Source organism: Lithobates pipiens, unplaced genomic scaffold (assembly GCF_037356315.1).
Source record: "Lithobates pipiens isolate NorthernLeopardFrog02 unplaced genomic scaffold, aLitPip1_a1.2 Scaffold_3, whole genome shotgun sequence".
Lineage (NCBI taxonomy): Eukaryota > Metazoa > Chordata > Amphibia > Anura > Ranidae > Lithobates > Lithobates pipiens.
Window position 1 is genome coordinate 201,940,767 of NW_027507790.1, and position 21,650 is coordinate 201,962,416.

Consider the following 21,650-nt stretch of genomic DNA (forward strand, 5'->3'; position numbering starts at 1 on the left):
GGAGGAGCCGTCATCCTTATTTCTATTACAAGGGATGTTTACATTCCTTGTACAAGGAATAAAAGTGATATAAAAAAAAAACGAACAGTGTAAAAAAATAAAAATAAATTGTAAAATAAATGTAAAAGCGCACCCATCCCTCCATGCTCGTACACAGAAACTAGCACATACGCAAGTCGCACACGCATATGTAAATGGTGTTCGCACCTCACGTGAGGTATCGCTACAATTAGAGCAGGAGCAATAATTTAAAGTGCTAGACCTCCCCTGTAACTCTAAAAACTGGATAATCTTATTGTCCTGTTGCCCCACAAACTCCTCTGTGGTGAGAGCACATGTGCGATTAAAGACCATGGCCAATTAGCAATGGTTATTGTAAAAGTTTTCAATTCTCCAAAAGATTGGTCATCTATGGAAATTCCGACATCCTAGCAGGGAAGACAGCAGAACAACAGGACCCAGAAAATACAATGAACCTTGGCTTCAAAAGAGAAAATGGGAGACAAGAGGTGAGACAAGGAAGCACAGTTCCAGAGACCACTACCTTAAAGATGAGAGCAAGGTGATTAGAGTGCTTCTCTGCATTCCAAGGAGGTTTAGCACAAGCCATCTCTATAATGCTGCAGCCAACGCTCCACACGTCACAGCTCCGCCCATACTGCTGCCCCCTCAGCACCTATATTAATAGGAACGAGAAAAGCGGTAATACTGAATCAGTAAGAAAAGGTTATTTCTACTATACATATATATGTTCATACACCAGACAAAACAAAACTGCTATACTTCATCAAGGAAATGTTATACAAGTACTAGAGCTGCAGGAATAGAAAAAGTACCTCTGGAGCCATAAAAGCAATAGTTCCCAGCAGCTGCCCCTGAAATTCGCCAGCACCTGTGCCCTTTGATGCCAGTCTAGCTGCTGCTCCAAAATCAGCAATACGAAGTCGCTGTCCAGTGCTGTCAATCAGTAGATTAGCACCTGAAAAAGGGATAAAGAACAAATTTTAATAAAAGCAGTTAACCCATAAATTGAATAATGACAGTTAACCCCTTCCTGCCCATTTGTATACAAGTGTCTCAGCAGAATGCCCTTTGCTGTGGAAACAGTTCACATTTGAAAGCCAACAGCAGACAGTTAGTGCAGCTGCTGGCTTTCAATTCCACCTCTGACAGCTCTGGTCCCCACTAAAGATCAGTGAGCAATCAGCATGAGCTCATTGTCTGCTTATGATGTAGTAATAGCTTACTGGCTAGAAGTTTTTTTTTTTCTTTAAACAAAAAAGAGCCTTCAGCCTGCAGTGTTGATCTGATTTAACCATTTAGTGGCCAGCCTCTAGTAGTGCAAGTGCTCATCAAAACAATTTTCTACAAAAATACACTAAAAATCATTATTAGCACACACAAGCACAGCATAATATACATAACTACTAAATATAAAAGAAAACTGTATTGAGTAAGAAATAATTTGTACATTTTAACAATTGTGCCTTTTTTAGATATGATGAAAGCCAAAAAGGTAGGCAAAACTGTAAATAAGCAACATATGCTAAAATCTGGAGGTTTGCGTCACACTTGCACATTGTGGTAAAGTGCAATCTGCAGTGCAGTTGCATATATTTTGTTACAACATGACATCACAATGTGCTGCCATGCAGACAAGTGGAAGAAGAAGAAGAAGAAGAAAGAAAGAAGAAAGAAAGAAGAAAGAAAGAAGAAAGAAAGAAGAAAGAAAGAAGAAAGAAAGAAGAAAGAAAGAAGAAAGAAAGAAAGAAGAAAGAAAGAAGAAAGAAGAAGAAAGAAGGTTTTTACCAATAAAAAAAACAAGTACTGTAATGCTTTGTAATAGAATGCATGTCCAGTGGTGTGAACAGGCTCTTGGTGTGGTGATACAACATTACCTTTTTGTTTAGTACCACAATGCATGTAGTGCATATATAGTGAGTGAGTGAGTGTGTGTTTTAACCAGTGGGGGTTTTCGTGAAAAAACAGGGGTATGTACAGGTATGTACAGACCCCCTGATATTACTTCTTGAGGTTGGAGCAAGAGCTCTGGGTCACAAAGTTCTCAAGCTCCATCTCCTCTGCTAAACGGCACTTACTACTGATCGTGGAAGTACTCATATTCACAAACAGAAGAGATAGTAAACATCTCAATCATGTTTATGATCCCTTCAGATATGAACACCCAAGTTCTCAGTATTGAGCACTCCTGAGTTCATTCAGGAAAGTGAAGGGATTGGTAAACATAAGAACGTGTTACTGATCTCTTGTTCACCACCCTGAACTGATCTGATCTTCCCTGCTATGTGCCAACAACCTGCTGTCTGTCAGTAAAGACAGGAGAGCAGTGGGGATCAGAGGGCTCTCCATTAATGAGAATGACCTTAGAGCCTAAAAGAATGCAGAGGACAAAAGGGTCAGTGCTGCAGATCACAGCATTTAAAAAAACTAAATGAACAAATTAACCAATTCCTGCCTGTAGGATATTATATAACGTCCTGGACTTTACGTGAAGATAGCTGTATGATACCTGCAGACTCAGGCATCATCCAGAAATATTTTTCAGCCATAAATTCCCTCTAATGTAAAAGTCATCCTAGTGGCTGATTAACTGCTGGATTGCCTTTACAGGCAGCAGGAGGGGACATTACTACTACTACCCCCCCCCCCCCCCCATTGCCGCATATTCAGGCTCTCCCATGTGATCAGAGAGCCCCAAATATGATCCTGGGGTGCCCGGTTACCACATAGCTGGACGAAGACAGGAAGGTCCCTGGTGATGTCTATGACCCCGAGAGCCAGAAGCAACATCACGTCACTTTTGGCTCTGACAGATGTGAACACTGCCATTTTTTCCCCTGGAAAGCAGAGATCCAATGTTTTGATCTCCAGGGTAGTGTAGATATCTGGGGTCTTATAGACACTAGATGTCTCCATAAAGAGGATCTGTCATGTCATATCACAACGGTGTCCACATTTGTGATAAGAGTAAAAGTGAAAAAAAATAAAAAATACATTGATAAAAAAGGGTCAGTGTAAAAAAAAAAGAAAAAAAAAAAAAAAGTTTAAAGTGCTCCCTGTCCCCTTATGCATGCATATGTAAACTGTTCACACCACATGTGAGGTATCGCTGCAAACATTCTAGCAAAAGCAAAAATTCTAGTGCTAGAAAACCTAACTCTTAACCTGTAAAAAAGAAAATAAAAGCATCACCTTTGGAGATTTTTACATACTGTAGTTTGGTGCCATTCCACGAGCGTACGCAATTTTAAAGAGTGATGTGTTTAGTAACCCTTTACTTGGCAGGACATCTTTTATATTTTACAAAACATATTTTATATATTTTTTTGCATTAAAATTCATTAAACTATTTTTTGAAAGAAAAAAAAAAATATGGTGTTTGAAAAAAATATATAAAAAGTAAAATTGCTGCGCAGATACTCCGACATAAAAAAAATTGCAACTCCTGTCTTTTTATTCTCTAGGGCAGGGATATCCAAACTACAGCTCTCCAGCTGTTGTGGATCTACAAATCCCATGAGGCAATGTAAACCTCTGACATTCACAGACATGACTAAGCACGATGGGAATTGTAGTTCCTGAACTGCAGAGCCACAGTCTCGAGACCCCTGCTCTATAATATTTAGGGGAGTCCGAGTAATTTTATTGCAAAAAAATGTTTACATGTAGGAGAGAAAATGTGAGAATATGGCTGGTAGAGAAGCTATTAAAGTGGTTGTAAACCTCTTGTGGAGAAAAAAACAAAAAAAAAAAACACCACCTGCAAGACACTTGCATAATGTGCTAGTATGCATTGCATACTAACAAAATTTGAAATACTCACCTTAGAACGAAGCCCTCTCAGCGGCACCCAGTTGCTCCTGGGAGGGCAGATATCTTCTCCCTCCCTTTCTTCCAGGATCACTTGGTTCCTGCAAAAAGCTCTGAACGTCTGGCTTGGTATACCGGACCTTCAGAGCACGTGCGCCACTGATGCCAGTGGCTGCATGCAGAGTGAATATCCCCTAAATGGTTCACGTTTAGGAGATATTAATTTTACCTACAGGTAAAGCTTATTATAGGCTTACCTGTAGATAAAAACAACAAACAAAGCAGGCTTTACTACCGCTTTAAACAAAAAACTCTGGGCATGAAAGGGTCAGTTAGCCCGTTATACTTTTACTGTTAGCCAATGTAAAGAGATAATCAGAATCTGATAGATGCAGAGTACATACAGAGTACAACCTCTTGCTGGCACTGGGAGCTTGAACACAAACCGCATGCTGGCTGCCTACAATTTACAATTTAAGGGGCTGATAAAAACTCGGCAGCCACCATACTAGATTTCACATTCTTGATTTAAACAGTTTTCCTTTAATCTGATAACAGAGCCTGACAGGGACTAAAATGTTGACCTTCCAATTGAAAACATCTGCGGAAGCCACAACCCAGCGCCCCGATACAAGATCTGACCTAAACTAGGACTAAGCCAACAGTAATTTGAACTTTACAGCTGTGTTGTGATCCCTGGCCCCCTCACACTGGTATTGACCACTAATCAAGGATACATGGATTCTCAGCACACATAAGCGTCAAAGCTTGGAGATCACAAAGGAAAAGTGTGTACCCCTTACCCTTTATGTCTCTGTGAATGATCTGATTCTCATGCAGGTATGACAGTCCCCGCAGTAACTGCTCTGTATAGTTGATGACAACAGATTCTTTAAATGCTCCGTATTTACTGAGCAGGTGGGCGACAGAACCACCTAAGAATACAAGATCTGAATTAGAAAAGAAAACCACACAATACAAAATTTCACACACAAAAAAAAGGAAGGATTTTGAAGTTACCTGCCATCCACTCCACAAATAGATTGTAGTTGTTCTTCTCACAGGTTGCTCCCAACATCCTTATGATATTTGGGTGACTAAGGTGATTCATCATCCTGATCTCCTCCCGTAGAGCCTCCACCACTTCTCCCTGCTCAGTGGATGTGTTCCTCACATAGGTCACCTAACGGAGCAGAGAACGATTACAGCACGGTACATGCTATAGATCACAGAAATGTGTATATACCCAACACAAAAACATTACTGATCAATAACCAAACCAGGAAAATGATGAAGCTACTACTAATCAATTTTTGATTGTGACCACGGTTTTCTGGGATCTTTTCTTGAGCAAACTACAGGGTGAATTCATGAAAGTTTGACACTCACAAATAACTACTAATAGGGTCCCATCTTTAATCAAATGGAGGGAACCCAACTGGTGTGCTAAAGAGAACGGCTCCTTTCTTAGTTATATTTTTAAATGCATTAAAAGGGGAAAGAATCATCTCTATGGTTGGCAATTCTTTGTCTTAAATGTGACCTTCAGGAGACCCATTTTGAAGTTTAAAACCCCAACCCCACACCCAACTACTATATGCCTAGTTTACACTTGTGACTGAGGGGTGGTAAAAAGGGGGCTTGAACATGTTTTAATCCCCCACCCCAAGGATACATTTTGTGCTTTTTGTATTACAGAATTTTTAGGTTTTGCGGTTTTACAAGAACTTCTAAAAATGAAAGGGGCGCCAACCAGTGCCTAGGTGTAAGAAGACTCCTATAGACTATTAACCTGTGGGAAATGTCTAAAAGCTAAAGAAATGGTATTAATGTATTTTCTTTAGGTTTGTAATCAGTTCGAGTAGCTTAGGTCACATCATTTGTAAACATCAGACTGCAGATAAGTGGTATACATAACTTAACCCCCCTTATTCTTGTTCATTACATTCTCTCACCTGTTTGACGGCCATTAAGGTGCCAGTTCCAACATCCTGAGCTTGATAGCAGGAAGAAAAAGCTCCCAAACCAATTTGCTGGCCTTTAAGCCATTCAACCTCTTCCCGATAGTGATTTTTTGCTTTGGTATGTCCAGGGAGGGTCTCGGGAGTCTAAACGTAAAGATCAGCATGTTATTGGCACAATCCTTATACAGAGGCGTTTGATTAAAACTACTTGGCTTGGTAGGTAGGTAACGTGGGCAGAAATTAATGATAAATCTGTCCCGCATGCAGGGGATATCACTAGTTAATTGACAGATTACATATCTAAAAATGCTGTTACAAAATGCTGACACCATGAAGTATCACTAACGGGTACTGTTAAAATCAGTGCTAAAAGAGGCTCAGCATGCAGTATCAATACAGAGACAAGTTAACACTTGCTGTTGTGCAATTTGACTAAAGCCCACTGTCACCTGAAGTCACAGAACTGCTTCAGGCTCTGGAAGGATCTCAACAATGTCAGGATATATTGAGATGCCTGGCTGGCAGCTGGCTCGGCCTCTTAGCATGCTCCTCCGGCACATAATGGCACCCCAGTGAGTGCTGGGAGAGCAGAGTGGTGACTGGCATGACAGTCACTGCTCTCCGCTCTAAACAGACCAAGAACTGAGCAATCAGTGGCCATGTGATCGCTCAGTTCTTGGTGTTAGAGCAGACATGGGACTGATGCTGCAGAATGAAGGAGTTTGCATTTCTTCTTTTCAAGTCCCACACTTCTTTAAACACCACATCTAAGAAGAAATGTATTGTACAGGGGTTGATGGAAGGTAAAAAATTTTATTTTTATAACAGCTTACCTGTAAAAATCCTTTTCTTGGAGTACATCACGAGACACAGAGCCATAGTATTAACTATATGGGTATAGGTGATGGACACTGGCACACGCAAGACAGGAAGGTCACTCCCTATATAACCCCTCCTCCCACCAGGATGTAATCCATGAAAAGGATTTTACAGGTAAGCTGTTCTAAAAATTCTATTTTCATTATTGTACATCATGGGGCACAGAGCCATAGTATTAACTATATGGGACGTCCCATAGCAATGCTATTTGAGGGGAGGGAGACACAACCCGCAGGGCGCCCACAGACTTGAGGACCTGCAACACACTGCATCCAGAGGTTATATCCTCATGCCTTTTTACATTCACCTGATAAAACCTGGTGAATGTATGTACTGAAAGACCAAGTTGCGACCTTACAGATCGGAGCCATGGAGGCCTGGTGATGCACTGCCCAAGAAGCACCAACTGCTCTGGTAGAGTGTGTCCTGACTTAAAAAGGCGGAATCTTACCTTTTAAACCAGAAGCCTGAATTATAACTTGCAGAATCCACTTAAAAATAGTGGATTTTGACAGGGCCTGTCCTTTCCTAGGACCTTCCGGCAGCAAAAATAAGACATCAGTCTTCCGGATCTGAGCAGTCATCTTTAAACAGACCTTGACCGCTCTCACCACATCAAGACAATGTAGTGACTTCTCTTCCCAAAACATGGTTTTGGAAAAAACGATGGTAGGAAAATATCTTTGTTCAGGTGAAAACCTGAGACCACTTTAGGCAGAAAACTTGGACGAGGACGCAACACGACCCTGTCCTCAAGAATAATCAAATAGGACTCTTTACAAGAAAGAGCAGCCAATTTCGAAACCCTCCTTGCTGAGGATATAGCAACTAAGGACACCAACTTCCTTGTCAGAGGGACTAAGGGAAGTATGCTGTATTGGTTCAAAGGGCTGCATTTGCAACACTGACAAAACTAAGTTCAAGTTCCAAGGTTTCAAAGGTGATCTGACTGATTAAGCCGCGTCACCCCTTGCATAAAAACCCAGACCAAAGAATGCGAAGCAAGCGGTATTTGAAATAAGACCGATCAGGCAGAGCGTACTGCTCAAGTTAGGATATGGTTCACCTCCCTCTGTGCTGCAAGACTCTTGGTTCCCCGCTTGGTGATTGATATAAGCCACAGTTGTGGAATTGTCAGATTGGATCCCGACAGGACAACCCTGTAACCTGAATGTCTAGGCCTTCAGAGCCAGACGCGCTGCCCGAATCTCTAGGACAGTGATGGCGAACCTTGGCACCCCAGATGTTTTGGAACTACATTTCCCATGATGCTCATGCACTCTGCAGTGTAGTGAAGCATCATGGGAAATGTAGTTCCAAAACATCTGGGGTGCCAAGGTTCACCATCACTGCTCTAGGATGTTGATGGGCAAAGTTCTTTTGGTTCTTGACCACTGTCCCTGGACAATTGTCTTTTCTAGTACTGCTCCCCAACCTGAAAGGCTGGCATCTGTCGTTTCCACTTTCCAGAGAACCGGTCTGAAGGATTTTCCATTCTGCAGATTCCAGGTTACCAACCACCAACTGAGGCTCTGGGACACCCTTGGGGACAGCCGCATTGGCAAATCTAGAGCTTGAACCGTTTTGTTCCAAGCAGACAGGATGCTGTCACGCGCTGACGTGTTTTATGATTACGTCTTCAGATGCCCCCTCAAGATTGCTTTGATCCCCAGGAGGCTTGATGCAGTGCTCAGACATACTAATTTTAACAGATTCTAGTAAGCATAATTTGTATGCAGGGGGAGCATGATTCTTATAATAAATGATTTTACATTATGGAGCGCATCCCCTTGTATTTTTACATGCTGTTAGCTACCGAACTGAACCGTTCCTGTGAAGGTTGTCTGAACATCCATAGAGGAGCTAGAGGCTTCACCTTTTGAGAGTAATCTATATGCTCTAGTTGTGTTTTACTCTGGTGAGTAGATACACAAAGGGGGGTTCACAAGGTGATTGGAAGAAAGGTCTTTTGAGATAACACTCCTTTGCATGCGCTTTCTTGCTCCTTTATAGATATTTTTGTGTGTCTAACAACTGATTCTTTGCACATGCTAGCAGGAAGCGCGTGAACAATTACATATTGCTCGGTATGAAATATTTACCATTGAATATTTAGCAATTTTTCCTCAACAAGCGCTGTAAATGTTTTGACTTTGAATTTAAGCATATTTTTTAACATTCCATCTTTTAGTGAATTTCTCCTCCATGGGATAAAGTACTGCAAGTCTTTTTGGAGGCAGAAAATGCTTATACAGATGATCCCTTTCAGCATCAAGAAGTTCTTCTAGTAATGCTTGGACAGGAAACGCATCCAATCCCTTTGGACGAGGATGCGATTAAAGCCGCTAGTCTTTCCTCTAGCCCCAACAGGGCGGAGGAAAAGGCATCTTCAGTCACATATAGAGGGGCTGAGATGTTAGAAGCAACTGCAACACCTACTGGTTCCAATGGCTCACCCTGGCTAGCCACTTCTGGTATTTCAGGAGAAGATGACAATGTGGAGGCATGACTAGAGTCCTCAGTGCCTGGGGGCGATGTTTTTTGGTACCTTTTTTGAGGTGTTTGCACTGGCCTTTTTGGGAGGCATAGTTCTAAGCACAAAAGCAGAGGCACTATTTAAATGCACTATTTGCTTTATAGTCTAGCAAAAGAAATGTAGCTAAATATTCAGCCTAGCGCTGGGTAAAATGTCTTTCCTCTATTGGGAATGCCTGTATGCAGTCCTTACATGCTCCACCACTCCTGTGCGACTAGCCAGCATGCTCTCCAGCTATCCAGCTGAGGAGTATGCGCTTTGTACTCAACTTCCTCCCTGCGCCGCGTGTCCGCGTGGACGCTATGTCCTGCACATGGCACCGTGCCCAGGCCCCGCCTCCTCCGTACATCACTCGCCCCCTGCCCGTTTTAAAATTCAAATAGTTCCTGCGTGCGGGCGGCATTTGGTTCCGTCACTGGGCAGACCCAGCAAGAGGGGAGGTCAAGAGAGGCAGGGCTTAATGGTACTACTTGCTCAAAGTGGGGAAAGAGCAATGGGAGCCGCTGCACCCCCTGCGGGAGGGGGGGGGGGTGCAGGGGGAGCACAAACCATTGTTTTAGTGCCCAACCCCTTAGTCCCTCCAGGGGGGGAGAAGTGCAATATGGCAAATCTCTTTCCTGCATGAGGAATCCCCACTGAGACAAGCTGCTGCTGAGCCCACACACATGCTGTGACACTGAGCTAAAGTGAGAGACAACTAAGGCATGTGCATTTACTCCCACTAGTGGAGATTTAAGGCATGGCAACATTTCCCTCACCAGTTCTGACACGCAAACCACCAATATTTAGAAAGTTAGAAATGCACTGGAGTGTTTTTTTTGGTGGGAAACTATTTGCCCATCACAACTATAGGCAACCTCATTTGCCAACATAAATTTGCCCAATGAGGAGGTCTTCTTCAGCACAATCACAAAGGGCTAAGGTTTGATTGTTAGAGAACCCCAGGATTGAACACATCCCGAGAAGTGTGCTATCACAGCCAAGTGTTAGTTTAGCAATGTCAGCATGAGCACACTTTCATGAAGCATTTCAATCCACAATGGTTTATAAAAACAAAAAAACAAACAAACTTAAAGCCCAACTGAAGTCAAACTGCGAGCAGGCAGGCCATTATTACAAAAGAGACATGCAACTTCTCTTAAGTGATAAATTACACTGCCCGTCTGCTCACAGTCTTCTGCGGCATGTAAACCAAGCTGTGCATGCATAGCCCAACATAAAATCGCTGGCACGACCCCTGTGTGCTGAAATGACTGACTCCTGCACATATGCAGAAGTTAGGTCACCCCTGTACAAACCAATGAGATGCCCGAAGACCGGCACCGGGGGGGGGGGGGAAGATACCAGTGCCAGTGAGGGACCTGAAACATTAGACAGGAGATAAATAAGCTTTTTAGGTCCACTCTACAGTCTCAGATATTGAAAAACGATCTTGAAAAGCAACACGTTGATCACATAGTATCAAAACATCAGCTTTTTTTTTTTTTTTTTTTAAAGAGGAGTTCCCCCCTTCATCTATATTGGCATGTAATTTTGAAGGGGGGCTAGTGGGTACCTGGTTTTGACAGGCACCCGCTGGCACTTCTGCTTGGATTACCTTCCTTCTTCCCTGCAGTCTTTTGGGACATGTCACAGAAGACTGTTGGATCATTTACAAAGCACAGTGCGGCTCCCGCATGTGCAGCCGGCTGGGAAGCCAAAAGCAGCACAGCTGGCTGCCCACAGTTAAGATGCCGGCACCAGGAACCCAGACACTTGCGAAGACTAGCCTGGGTGAGGACGGCACTGGATCCTTGGACAGGCAAGTTTCCATTTATAAAAAAGTCATCAGCAATATTATTTGTAGCGGACTTAATTTTTTTTACCCCAAGACAAACCGCCTCTTTAAAAGCGGACCAGGTGTCTTTAGGACATGTTTCTCCAAACTATACATTTACAAGACACTAAAACTGCTTAAAAGACAAACTTACATCCTGCTGAATGATGATGATATCCTCCCCATTCTCCACTTGCAGCTGGGGTATGACTGGCAGAGCATCCTGAGAGGCAGACATGGCGAGAGTGATAGCCAGTGCTTCCTCCTCCTCTGCTTCCATTTTCTCTTTGCACTTCTGATTGTGGCTGACATCCTCTTTGTAGGTGTTATCGATTTCTGCTCTCTCAGGAGACAGCACAGCTACCTCAGACTTAAAGGTGACAGTGCCATCACAAGTAGGCATGGATGTCTCCAAGAGGTCCTCCATGCTGGAATTAAGCTCTGTATTAACATCCAGCCGACCTTTTTCTTCCACAGGAGTAAAAACAGTATCATCACTGGGTATGACAGCACTAGTGCTACAGCCACCATTGTCACTATGAGAAACATTTAAATCAAGAGTCATATTGCCTTTTGGAGACTCTGCCACTTTCCCCATGTCCCCGGGAGTAGGCCGAGATGGCTTTGGCCTGTGTATCTGATGAGATGGTAGTGGCCTAGCTTGAGTGAAAACAGGAGACAGTTTTTCAGGCTCTTTACTTCCTGAATGGTGCTTTTGTATTTGAAGAGAAAATTTCCTCTGAGTCTGAGGGGAAGCAGATGACAATTTGCAGGGAGTAAATCCCTGAGGTTTAGGTTTAGGGATATCTGCAACAGGGCCAGCTGGCACAGATGGGGCAGAAGGAGATGGTAAGGTCTGAAAAAAGGAATTAGGCGGTTGTGAGGAAGAGGGAGAATTCAAGCATTGACTTAATGGTCTGCGTTTAGTGGGGATGGCAGGCTTTGGTTGCTCAGTTGTTACAGTGGACATAGGGTGCCCTAAGGAGATTGCTTCCAGTGCCTCGTTCAAGTCCTCAGGGCTAGAAGCGGCTTTTGAGACACATGGATCATTCCCCACTATCCCTGAAAGCTGCATAGTGTGTTCTGGGGAATTACTTTGTGAAGTAACTGGAGAGTTGGCTGGCGCAGAGGGCTGCACGAAGGCTTCCCTGCGGTGTTCAAAAGTCTGAGAATCCTCCAGGCCTTGCTGGATCACCTCTACAATGTCCATTTCTTCAGCAATGGCCATTAAACGCCTCCGCATGCGGCTGTAATGCGTTGAGCTGGTTGCGCTCAACATGTCCAACAGCTTGACGTACACGTGGGGGACTCTGGCAACCATCCTGGCTGCGCTTAGGAACACTCTGCGAGATAATTTTCCCACCATTGAATGGGAATTGTCAATGGATTGCAGCGCAAAGTTCAGCAAGGACAACAAGTTCCTATACCTGTTAGAAAGAAAAGAAAGTGTCACAATCTAGCACAGTACTCAGACTACGCACAAGATGCTAAATGCGGATTGATTAGGAAAGAGTAACCTTACCATGACAAGAAATATTGCTCTGCGAGGAGGATACATTTATATATCACCCACTTTAGGAGCCACCAGTTGACACTGAGGCCAATTGGCTCTTAATCCCCATGTCACTGACAGCTCAGATCACCACTGACAATTGGGTTTCCCATTTTGTCAGCTATGGCCTAACGTCAAAATGCACACTCACTGAGAAAATAAGAGGCTGCAGTGCAGAATGTTAATACATGAAATTGTCAAATACAATAACAGTATTAAACAAGAGAACGATAGGAAAAAAAATAAAAATAATTGCAATAAAGCTAGCCAGTAGATAATCTATAAAGGCCCCTTTTCACACGGACATCATAGTTTACCGATATTTACTCAGGAAGCCTGTGTGCAAGGGGCCAAAAACAGTTTGTAAAGACCTGAGTAGTGTTGAGTATAGGAGAGTAAAAGTGTGCAAGAGTACAGACAAGTAAAATTTGTCTACATTGCCAGTATTGTAATATACTCACGTAAAAATTAAACCCGCCAGTAAATTAATGCACTCTAATGTAAAACCTTCGATTTTTGTTCGATTACTGATGTACTCAAAGCTGTATTACTGATCCTTACTCAGCTGCGTGCAATGTCCCATAGACCAATGTTTGTAAACTACAGTCCTCAAATACCCCCAACAGGTCATGTTTTCAGGATTTCCTTCAGATGAAACGGCTGTGGTAATTACTAAGGCAGTAGAACGGATCAAATCATCTGTGCAAAATAATGGTAAGCGTGAAAACATAACCTGTTAGGGGGTACTTAAGGACTGGAGTTGAGATACACTGCCATACACAACAATGTAACTCATATCACATCAATAAAAAAAAAAAAAACAGCATTGTTTAATCCTGTGCACAAAAGGCTTTAAAGGGAATGTAAACCCTCATGTTTTTTTCACCTTAATGCATACTATGCATTAAGGTGAAAAAACACATGGCAGTGAAGGCTCACCCCCCTCCGTTTTACTTACCTGAGCCCTGGAACTTGACCCGGCAGGGACGCGCTCTCTCTGCCTGGGGCTCTTGATTGGATAGATAGCAGTGCTGCCATTGGCTCCTGCTGCTGTCAATAAAATCCAATGACGCGCGCAACGGGGCCGAGTCATACATTTGGCGTCTATGGATGCAGAATGCTGGAGTGAGGAGAGAGCCTGCAAGGTAACCCCCTCGGTAGAGCGCTGCTCCTAAGGGGTTGTCTGATGTGGGAAGGAGCCGCAAGAGCTGCCGGAGGACCCCAGAAGACGAGGTTTGGGGTCACTCTGTGCAAAACAAGCTGCACAGTGGAGGTAGATATATATATATATATATATATATATATATATATATATATATATATATATATATATATATATATATATATATATATATATATATATATATATATATATATATATATATTACTGGCACACCAACAGAAATTAAAGAGATTGTAAGGTATTTTTTTTACCTATAAAATAACAAACATGTTATATACTTACCTGCTCCATTGCGGTGAATTGCACAGAGCAGCCCAGATCCTCCTCTTCTGTGTCCCTGGCCCCTCCCTCTGGTTCAGTGCCCCCACAGCAAGCAGCTTGCTCACAGCTCTGTGTATCCATTCAGACATGGAGGCCCGCACCGGTCCCCTCCCTCCTGATTGGCTAGCCTCAGATAAATATTAGGAGGGCCGCATTGAATGCATTAAAGTGGGGTTCAACCCAAAAGTGGAACTTCCGTTCATTTGATCCCACAGACACCAGCAATTGTTTAATTTCACTGACCTTGGAGGAGTTTTTACTCCCACTACACACAGCAGTCCTGCCCCCTTGAGGTCTAAACTGTGAAACTGTAAAACTTAAAAAGTCTGAGGACCCCTTGTTTACATCCATCGCACACATCTTTTACAACATTGTAATTGACAGTGTAGCATAAAGTGCAATTGCACTATATTCATAACTAGATTCCAGATACCTTTCTATTGCTGCATCAGCCTGCAAGACATCTCCACTGATGATGTGGGGGTAAAATTCAGCAGGAAACTCCAACAAGAGCCGGTCAATGAGACATAACCGGCCCAAAAGCGCTTGCCAGTTGTTAGGCTCTGTCTGGACAGACAGGATACAGTTCAAGACATATTCGACTCCACCAATACCAACAGAACCTGGAGAAGTGAAGATAGAGACCACTTATAGGGACATGTAGGACAAGGAACTTAAATTTTTCTCAAAAAAAAAAAAAAAAAAAAAAAACATGACCTAAAACCAACCATGTGAATAAAAATGAAAGCTCAAATTCTAGATAACACACCCTTTATGGTTAAGCCCAACTCTTGCTGATTCCAATGTTTGGGCCTCTAAAGAAATTAAATACCTTAGTCAAGTTTGTGAGGTAGATTCTCTTAAAACCTTTGATTCCCTGAAAGAGCAATACAATCTCCCTAATTCGTACCGGTTCGATACCTCCAACTGCACCATGCTTTTCAGACATAATTTTGCAATCCACGTTTATATATGTCTTCTAGGAATGCCTGGTCATCCAGTCCTTTTGGAAAAGCTGTGTCCAAGTGTATACATTTTGTAACCCCTATATCTCTACCCTTATTTTTTGATGCTTGCATCCTGGCTCTGGTTCACCTTTTGTTGAGATCTAGAGCCATGTAAACATTGATAGGTTTTTGCTTTTGTTTTACACATATAAAGCCATCCTTTAAAAGTGGAAATCCCAGTCCACACAATTGATCTCTGGAAGTGCCTAAATAATGCAGCAGTCCCATTATATAGATTTGTCTATGAAGCAAGGGGTCGTCCCAAAAAATTCTCAAAGGTCTGGGATCTTTGGATAGATTATACTGATATGATCACATCCAAATGATAAATCAGATTAGATCATGGCAGTTTTTTTTTGTGTGGAGAGAGGCACCAAGCTCCCCCTTTTTTTATCCTTTAAGGTTTCTTTTTTCTCCTCTGTTGGAAGTTGTCATTTTATCTATTACAATTTTTACTACTAACAATTGAATGTCAGAGGCTACTGATTGCCTTGTAGTAGGTCATAGGCTTTGTTTTGTACTATAAATCTACATTTTCTCTCTAATCTATATAGCAAGGAGGTGAGGTTGAGTAGAGCCATGAACAAAAAAAAAAAAAAAAAACCACACACGAGCGAGCTTTGAGGGTCGTAGCTCGATGACCCGGGGTTACAGTAGCTGAAGTCCTACTCCACCACTGGTCAAAATCTGGGGCTCCTGCCACCTATAGTTCGGGAGATACAGCACTTCATGTGCAACCTGCCAGAAGTTACAGAGAAGTTAAATACAAACTGGCACACTGTTTGCAGAAGACTGACAGGATGAGCTCACAGAGCCTCTCACTTCTTGTCAGAAGCACTGAGCTCAAAGGACAGCTTGGAGCCCTGGACCAATGGTAAAGCACTATTGGAACAAGCTGTCCAATAAATATGCTGCAGTGCAGGCTGCCCTCTGACTGCAGTGTCATAGAAGGGGGCATGTGTCTAAAAGACAAAATGCTCCCCTACAGCCCAGCCCTCTTAACTAGAAAGAAAAGCATGGGTTTCTGGGTGTAAGATTTACCCATAATCCCACGTTTTTCTCACACAGTTAAGAGTAAGAATGAGAATCTATTGCTTAAAAAGGTACTGTTTTAATCAAGCCAAATCATATATTACGCTATATGTTATAATATAATTTATTCATTTACTGTGAAATTACTGGTGTACAGTTATAACTTTAAACTTCATTAATTCGTCCATTAAGCCACCTGAGAACAGTTTTTGGAAATACTATATTACTTATGGTAAACAACCACTTGCCACCCAGGCCAATTCTGACACTTCTCTCCTACATGTAAAAAAAATCATCTTTTTTGTTAGAAATTTACTCAGAGCCCACAAACATATTTTTAGCAGACACCCTAGGAAATAAAATGGTGGCCGCACCTTTTTATGTTGCACAGTATTTACACAGTTTCATGAATAAAAAACCAAGCAAAAAGCTACACAGTTAGTCCGATTATTTTGTATAATATGAAAGCTGTTACGCCAAGTAAATAGATAACAAACATGTCACACTTTAAAATTGCGCACACTAGTGGAATGGTGCCAAAGTTTGGCATCACTATAGGCGACGCTTTAAAATTTTACAGGCTACATGTTTAGAGTTAGAGGTGTAGTGCTAGAATTATTGCTCTTGCTCTAACATTCGTGGCATATACCTGCGTGTATTTGGCTCGGATAATAGCCATTGCTTCACCAGCCACTGACCTCACTGAATGTTCCTGCTATACATCTACAGCAGAACTCCTAGTCCTAAATCGAATGCCACAGCAACTACAAACCTAACAGATAGTCTCATGTCCTCAGAGTCTCTCTGACAGATGGGGCACAGACTAGTGTAGGGAAATTTCACTGGATTCTACACCAGATACGAGCTGGTAGGCAAGTCATGCCACTCAAAAAGGAAATGGTTTTAGATAGTTTGCCTTTTAAAAACTCAGGATATACTGCATACTCTATCAGAAAATAAAATTCCATAAACTAGGGGGTTAGGGTGATTTTTTTTATGGTCTGTTAGTTGGTGCATGCCCTCTCTTACCCATTCAGCAATGGGTTGTATACAGAACAGCAGCAAACACAACAACAGAAACTGGAGAATATACTAAAGGCATCACTGGGCCAGGTATTGCAAATTAATGTGGGTACTGGCAAATGGGAGAAACCTCTTGCAGCTCAAACTGCATACATGTGTGGATAATTGAAGGTGGTACTAACCAGATTTAAGGATCTCTCTCCCCACAGCCAACTCTCCTGCTTGTCCTTTGCATAGCTCCAGCAACGTAGACACAGAAAGCTGACTTGTCCGGCTGCAAAAAGCAACAAAGGGTTTCATGAGAGCTGTCAGAAATAGCAGTTCATGTACAGTTCTACAGCTCTTCCTTTAGATTACCTGTTGGCATCGGCACATTTGACCAGGATGGTCTCCACAACAGGGTTGAGAAGCCGCTGCAGCTTTTTCCTTTCAGCGGTTGTATGACATGGAGTGTACACCAGCATGGCTCGTAACGTTTTCTGAGAGAATAATAAAACGGAGAATTGAAATGGATGAGACAGAAAATACAGAAAAATAAAACATTTTCTCCAATGATCTGAAAACCAAACCATCTCTCCATGTTTCTGTTCCATGACTGACAGGTTCAACGACTACTAAACATTTGAGGCAGCCAATCAAAAAAAGTAGAGGAATTTGGTCGTGTCCAATACAGAAGATCTTTCACCGTTTTACAGAAACGTTTTCAATATAAATAAGTTTAGGGCTACATTGGCACCGAACCTTAGAAATACATGAATTCAGTCATCAAATAAAAACAAACAGTTTTATGTCGACTTACTAAAGCAGCAACGTAGACTTTGTAGACAGGGTCAGCACACACCATTGACAGTACACTACAGCAGGCCTCTACAACAACATCCCCTGAGATACTGGACTGAGATGAGCCACTGGCAGAGTGTGGGGTGGAACTGCTAGGAGTGCCGCCAGTGCCAGAATTTCCAGTGCTTTCACCATTAGCCAACAGCAGGGCCCCACTAACATCGTGTGAGAGTCGTCGCAGGGCCATTTCTCGGATATTCCAGTTGCGAGAGAACAAGCAGCCTACCAATTCCATTCCAAAGACCTGCACAAGGGGGGAAAAAAACAAACAAAAAAAAACAAACTAATGAATAAGCACTTTATCCCTTAAATCACAAGGCCTGGTCTTTAATTCAAAGCTAAACACTGGCTGTGCAAAAGTAACATTTTTCTGTGTTAGTCTCATTCCATAAACTACAAATTCCCATTGGTACCACAGCATAGGCAGACTCTGGGAACTGTAGATTATGCAGACTTACCTGTCCAATTTTCCTAAATCCTGATGCCACAATTATCTTTATCTTTTTGACAATAGTCACGAAGACAAAGAGACAGACAAATAGAGGTGGGAACCAGAGAGCAATAAAATCTTGGGGAAGGGTGCAGGTTGTAGTGACATTCAGCAGAAACAGACGTTTTAAAACTGGCCCCCTTAAGAGAGCCAATCCCTCTGACAAAGCCACGTACCTGTGGCCTAACTCGTAAGTGGCCGAGCCAGAGACACACAAGGATACAGGAAGCAGGGCAGAAGATCACGTCGCTGACTGCCGATGGCAGCATTAACCACACTCCATTTCTTAAGGGGACAGTTTCAAAAAACGTTGGTTTCTGACAAATATCACTACAGATTGCAGCCTCAATGTAGTTTGCCTCCAGTGGTGTATCTTGGAATGGTGAACGTTATATATCTGATATGCACCACTATTGTGCACATTTACGCACAAGTTCATTTTGGTAGTTACATTTTTTAATTTTATGAAATTAATTATGATAGTTATATATATATATATATAAAAAAAATTGTCTTTGAGCAGTATCTTTGGGATTTGAAAGATTTACATCTATTGTCCAAAGAAACTGGTGTGTGTATATAGATCTCATGTGGTTTCATACACAAAAGATAAAGTGTGAATAACAGAATCAGAAAGATTTGGACTGATATTTTTTACACACATTTCAGAACTTTATTTCCCTTAAATTTTTTCTGTATTGTATGTTGCATTTTGAGAACCCTTATATTCGGCGCTGAATAATTTGGTTTAAATATTGGTTATCAGTGTGTGGAACACGTGAGTTTTGGCAGCAGCATATATAAAGGTTCACAATATATTAGTTTATTTTCACAGTGGTTGCGCAGAAGTATTTGTTAAAATGTTGGGAGAGGCTAAGGAAACCTAGGCCTTAAAATTTGAATATGCTCAATGCAAGATAAAAGGTCAAGCAAAACGTATTTGCACTTACCTACAGCATTTTCCCTGAACCCCAAGTCATTCCGACAGGCAAAGCTTCAGCACTTACTGATAATAATGAAGTTTGCCCACCCCTCACTGCCTCCTGAAAGTTCCTATTAGATTTTGGAGGTACCCATCAGTGATGGGCGAATAGGAATGTGTGTGCGGAAGAATGGCGCAGGAGGTAGAGCCAAGCTCTTGACAGTGTCAGAACTGTAACAGCAAGGAATTAAGAGCTGCTGCAGATATGTGACAATCATTTTATAAGCAAAGAAAGCAATATCCAAGTTACCCTCTCTTACCTGAATCCATGGCTCAGCCATGCTTTTGTAGGAAGGGGGAATCTGTTGAACCCCATAATGGGTCAGGTTTAAATCAGAATCCTGTGACCTTCTTTGGGATCCAGCTGTAGGCTGCTGCTGTTGAAGAGATTGCTGCTGAGCAGCCCGCAGAACAGGAGGTGGAGAATCGACAGGAGTTGACATTTCATGGCTATAACAAAAAAAAAAACAAAAAAAAAAAAAAAAACCCTTAGCTTCTTTTTTATAAGGCAGTATCTTATTTGATCTTAAATTAAAAAAGGTAAAACTTTTTTTAGTTTTTGGATAGAGTGGAGAGGGATTAGAATGCTTGTCAGTTTGTATTGCGGTCTGTGCACCCATTAAGGAGACTCACCCTTTCTATTTGTCCAGTTTACCATCATTGAAAGTGAAAGTAAAAGAAAATCTCATATTTTGGGTTGTCCCCAAAAAAGTAAGAGGGGAAATCTTCCAATGGGGACACTCGTTCTGGTGACCTGGAAGTAGTTTTGGTGTATAACCCTTCCTAACTCTAATGTAAAATAAAAAAAAAAAAAAAAAGTTTTTCTTTAAAACCTCACGCTAGCCAAAAGGGTAGTTCGAACCCGTCAGGTTTTCATTGCCATCTGGGTCCTCACTGGGGAGGATTTGCCCTAAAGTCTCTGGAATAGGAAAGTTAAGGAAAACCTCCCCAGTGGGACACAAAGAACAAAACCTAACTAACCAAAGCTAGAAAACAATGGCAGGAGTTGAGCTTTAAATGAAAAACTAGAGAACACATACTCCATTGACCACAGAGACAGACTCTCAGACATGGTTCCTGAACACTGACCTGTAGAAGTCCTGCGTTCTCCATTTTGAACGACAGAGGGGACAAATGAGAGGTTCCCTATTTCTCCGACACTCCTCTGCCCCTAAAACAATGGAAACCAGTTCAATGGAAATTCACTTTAAAGTCAATAAAAACATTCCTTCTGTATAAAGTGCTAACTGCATAGAGCAACCACCTGACTTCTGTCATTTTCTAAGAGAATGTCTGAAAAGGAAAAGACTGGATACTCTGGGCAACAAAAACACTTGTCATAAATCAGGCTTCATATAGCTGCTTTTAACACGAGCAAGCCTTGGGGTGAACTGTATTCATTTTAGAATACAGTTACTTTGCAAGAACAAAACTTTCCTCTAAATCTGACATTTTCACCTGGTCAGGTAAACAACCCTGCTGTCAACCAGGACAATTATTACGGCAATTCTGTTATGGGAATACAAGTAGTAAATATTTCCTATATACGGTATACACAGCTGTAAGGCGTGTACAATGTGGTGTGAGTGCATTGGGACCTCTAAAGTCTCTCAAGCTAACCTTACACTGGTCAGCCCGCAGTTTCAGAAAAAAAAAAAAAAAGAAAAAAAAAATAAAACATTTTACACTAATTTTAAATAACTTAATTAGCTAAAGAATGTGTATAACCATTACACGTCAACGCAGGATAGAAATACTAAAATGTTTGCAACCACAAGATGGCAGTATTGCCACAATTTCAACAGTCATTTGACCTCAGTAAACGGAAATCCAGATTTTATGGGTTCCTGCACTTTTGCACTTCCTTTGATTTCTATCCTCTGCTGAAGGATCTTAGAGGAATGATATTCAGAAAAAAAAAATAAAAAAAAAAAAAAACTGTCATCAGCTATGCCTGAGCCTCAACCTTCTCTTGTAGCAGAGATCACTGGACCAATGCAATTACATTTATTTAGTGACATGTCCGGCTCTGGTGGGAGCCAGGAGCACAAATTCTGTCAAGAATTTCAGAACCAAAGTAAGAGTCATCTTTTAAAGCGAGTTTTTTTTGTATCTGCCATCACTTTGCGAATACCAGCAAGCACAAATTGAGCTTCCACCCGTTTGCTTTTATGCAAAATAGTTTAATTTTGAG

General features: G+C 41.9%; 1 protein-coding gene across 2 annotated transcripts in view; it reads right to left on the minus strand.

The window, feature by feature from the left end:
• MAP3K1 (mitogen-activated protein kinase kinase kinase 1) overlaps positions 1-21,650 on the minus strand; it is a 116,967-nt gene that overhangs the window by 7,426 nt on the left and 87,891 nt on the right. For both annotated transcript variants that reach the window (XM_077462701.1, XM_077462702.1), the window contains exons 8-19: positions 20,546-20,627; positions 19,717-19,906; positions 17,944-18,228; positions 17,502-17,623; positions 17,327-17,418; positions 14,516-14,705; positions 11,181-12,453; positions 5,787-5,939; positions 4,852-5,014; positions 4,635-4,766; positions 837-979; positions 545-676 (exon numbers count right to left, since the gene is read on the minus strand). In XM_077462701.1, the coding sequence (XP_077318827.1) occupies positions 545-676; positions 837-979; positions 4,635-4,766; positions 4,852-5,014; positions 5,787-5,939; positions 11,181-12,453; positions 14,516-14,705; positions 17,327-17,418; positions 17,502-17,623; positions 17,944-18,228; positions 19,717-19,906; positions 20,546-20,627 (2,957 nt within the window). The remainder of the gene's footprint in view (positions 1-544; positions 677-836; positions 980-4,634; positions 4,767-4,851; positions 5,015-5,786; positions 5,940-11,180; positions 12,454-14,515; positions 14,706-17,326; positions 17,419-17,501; positions 17,624-17,943; positions 18,229-19,716; positions 19,907-20,545; positions 20,628-21,650) is intronic.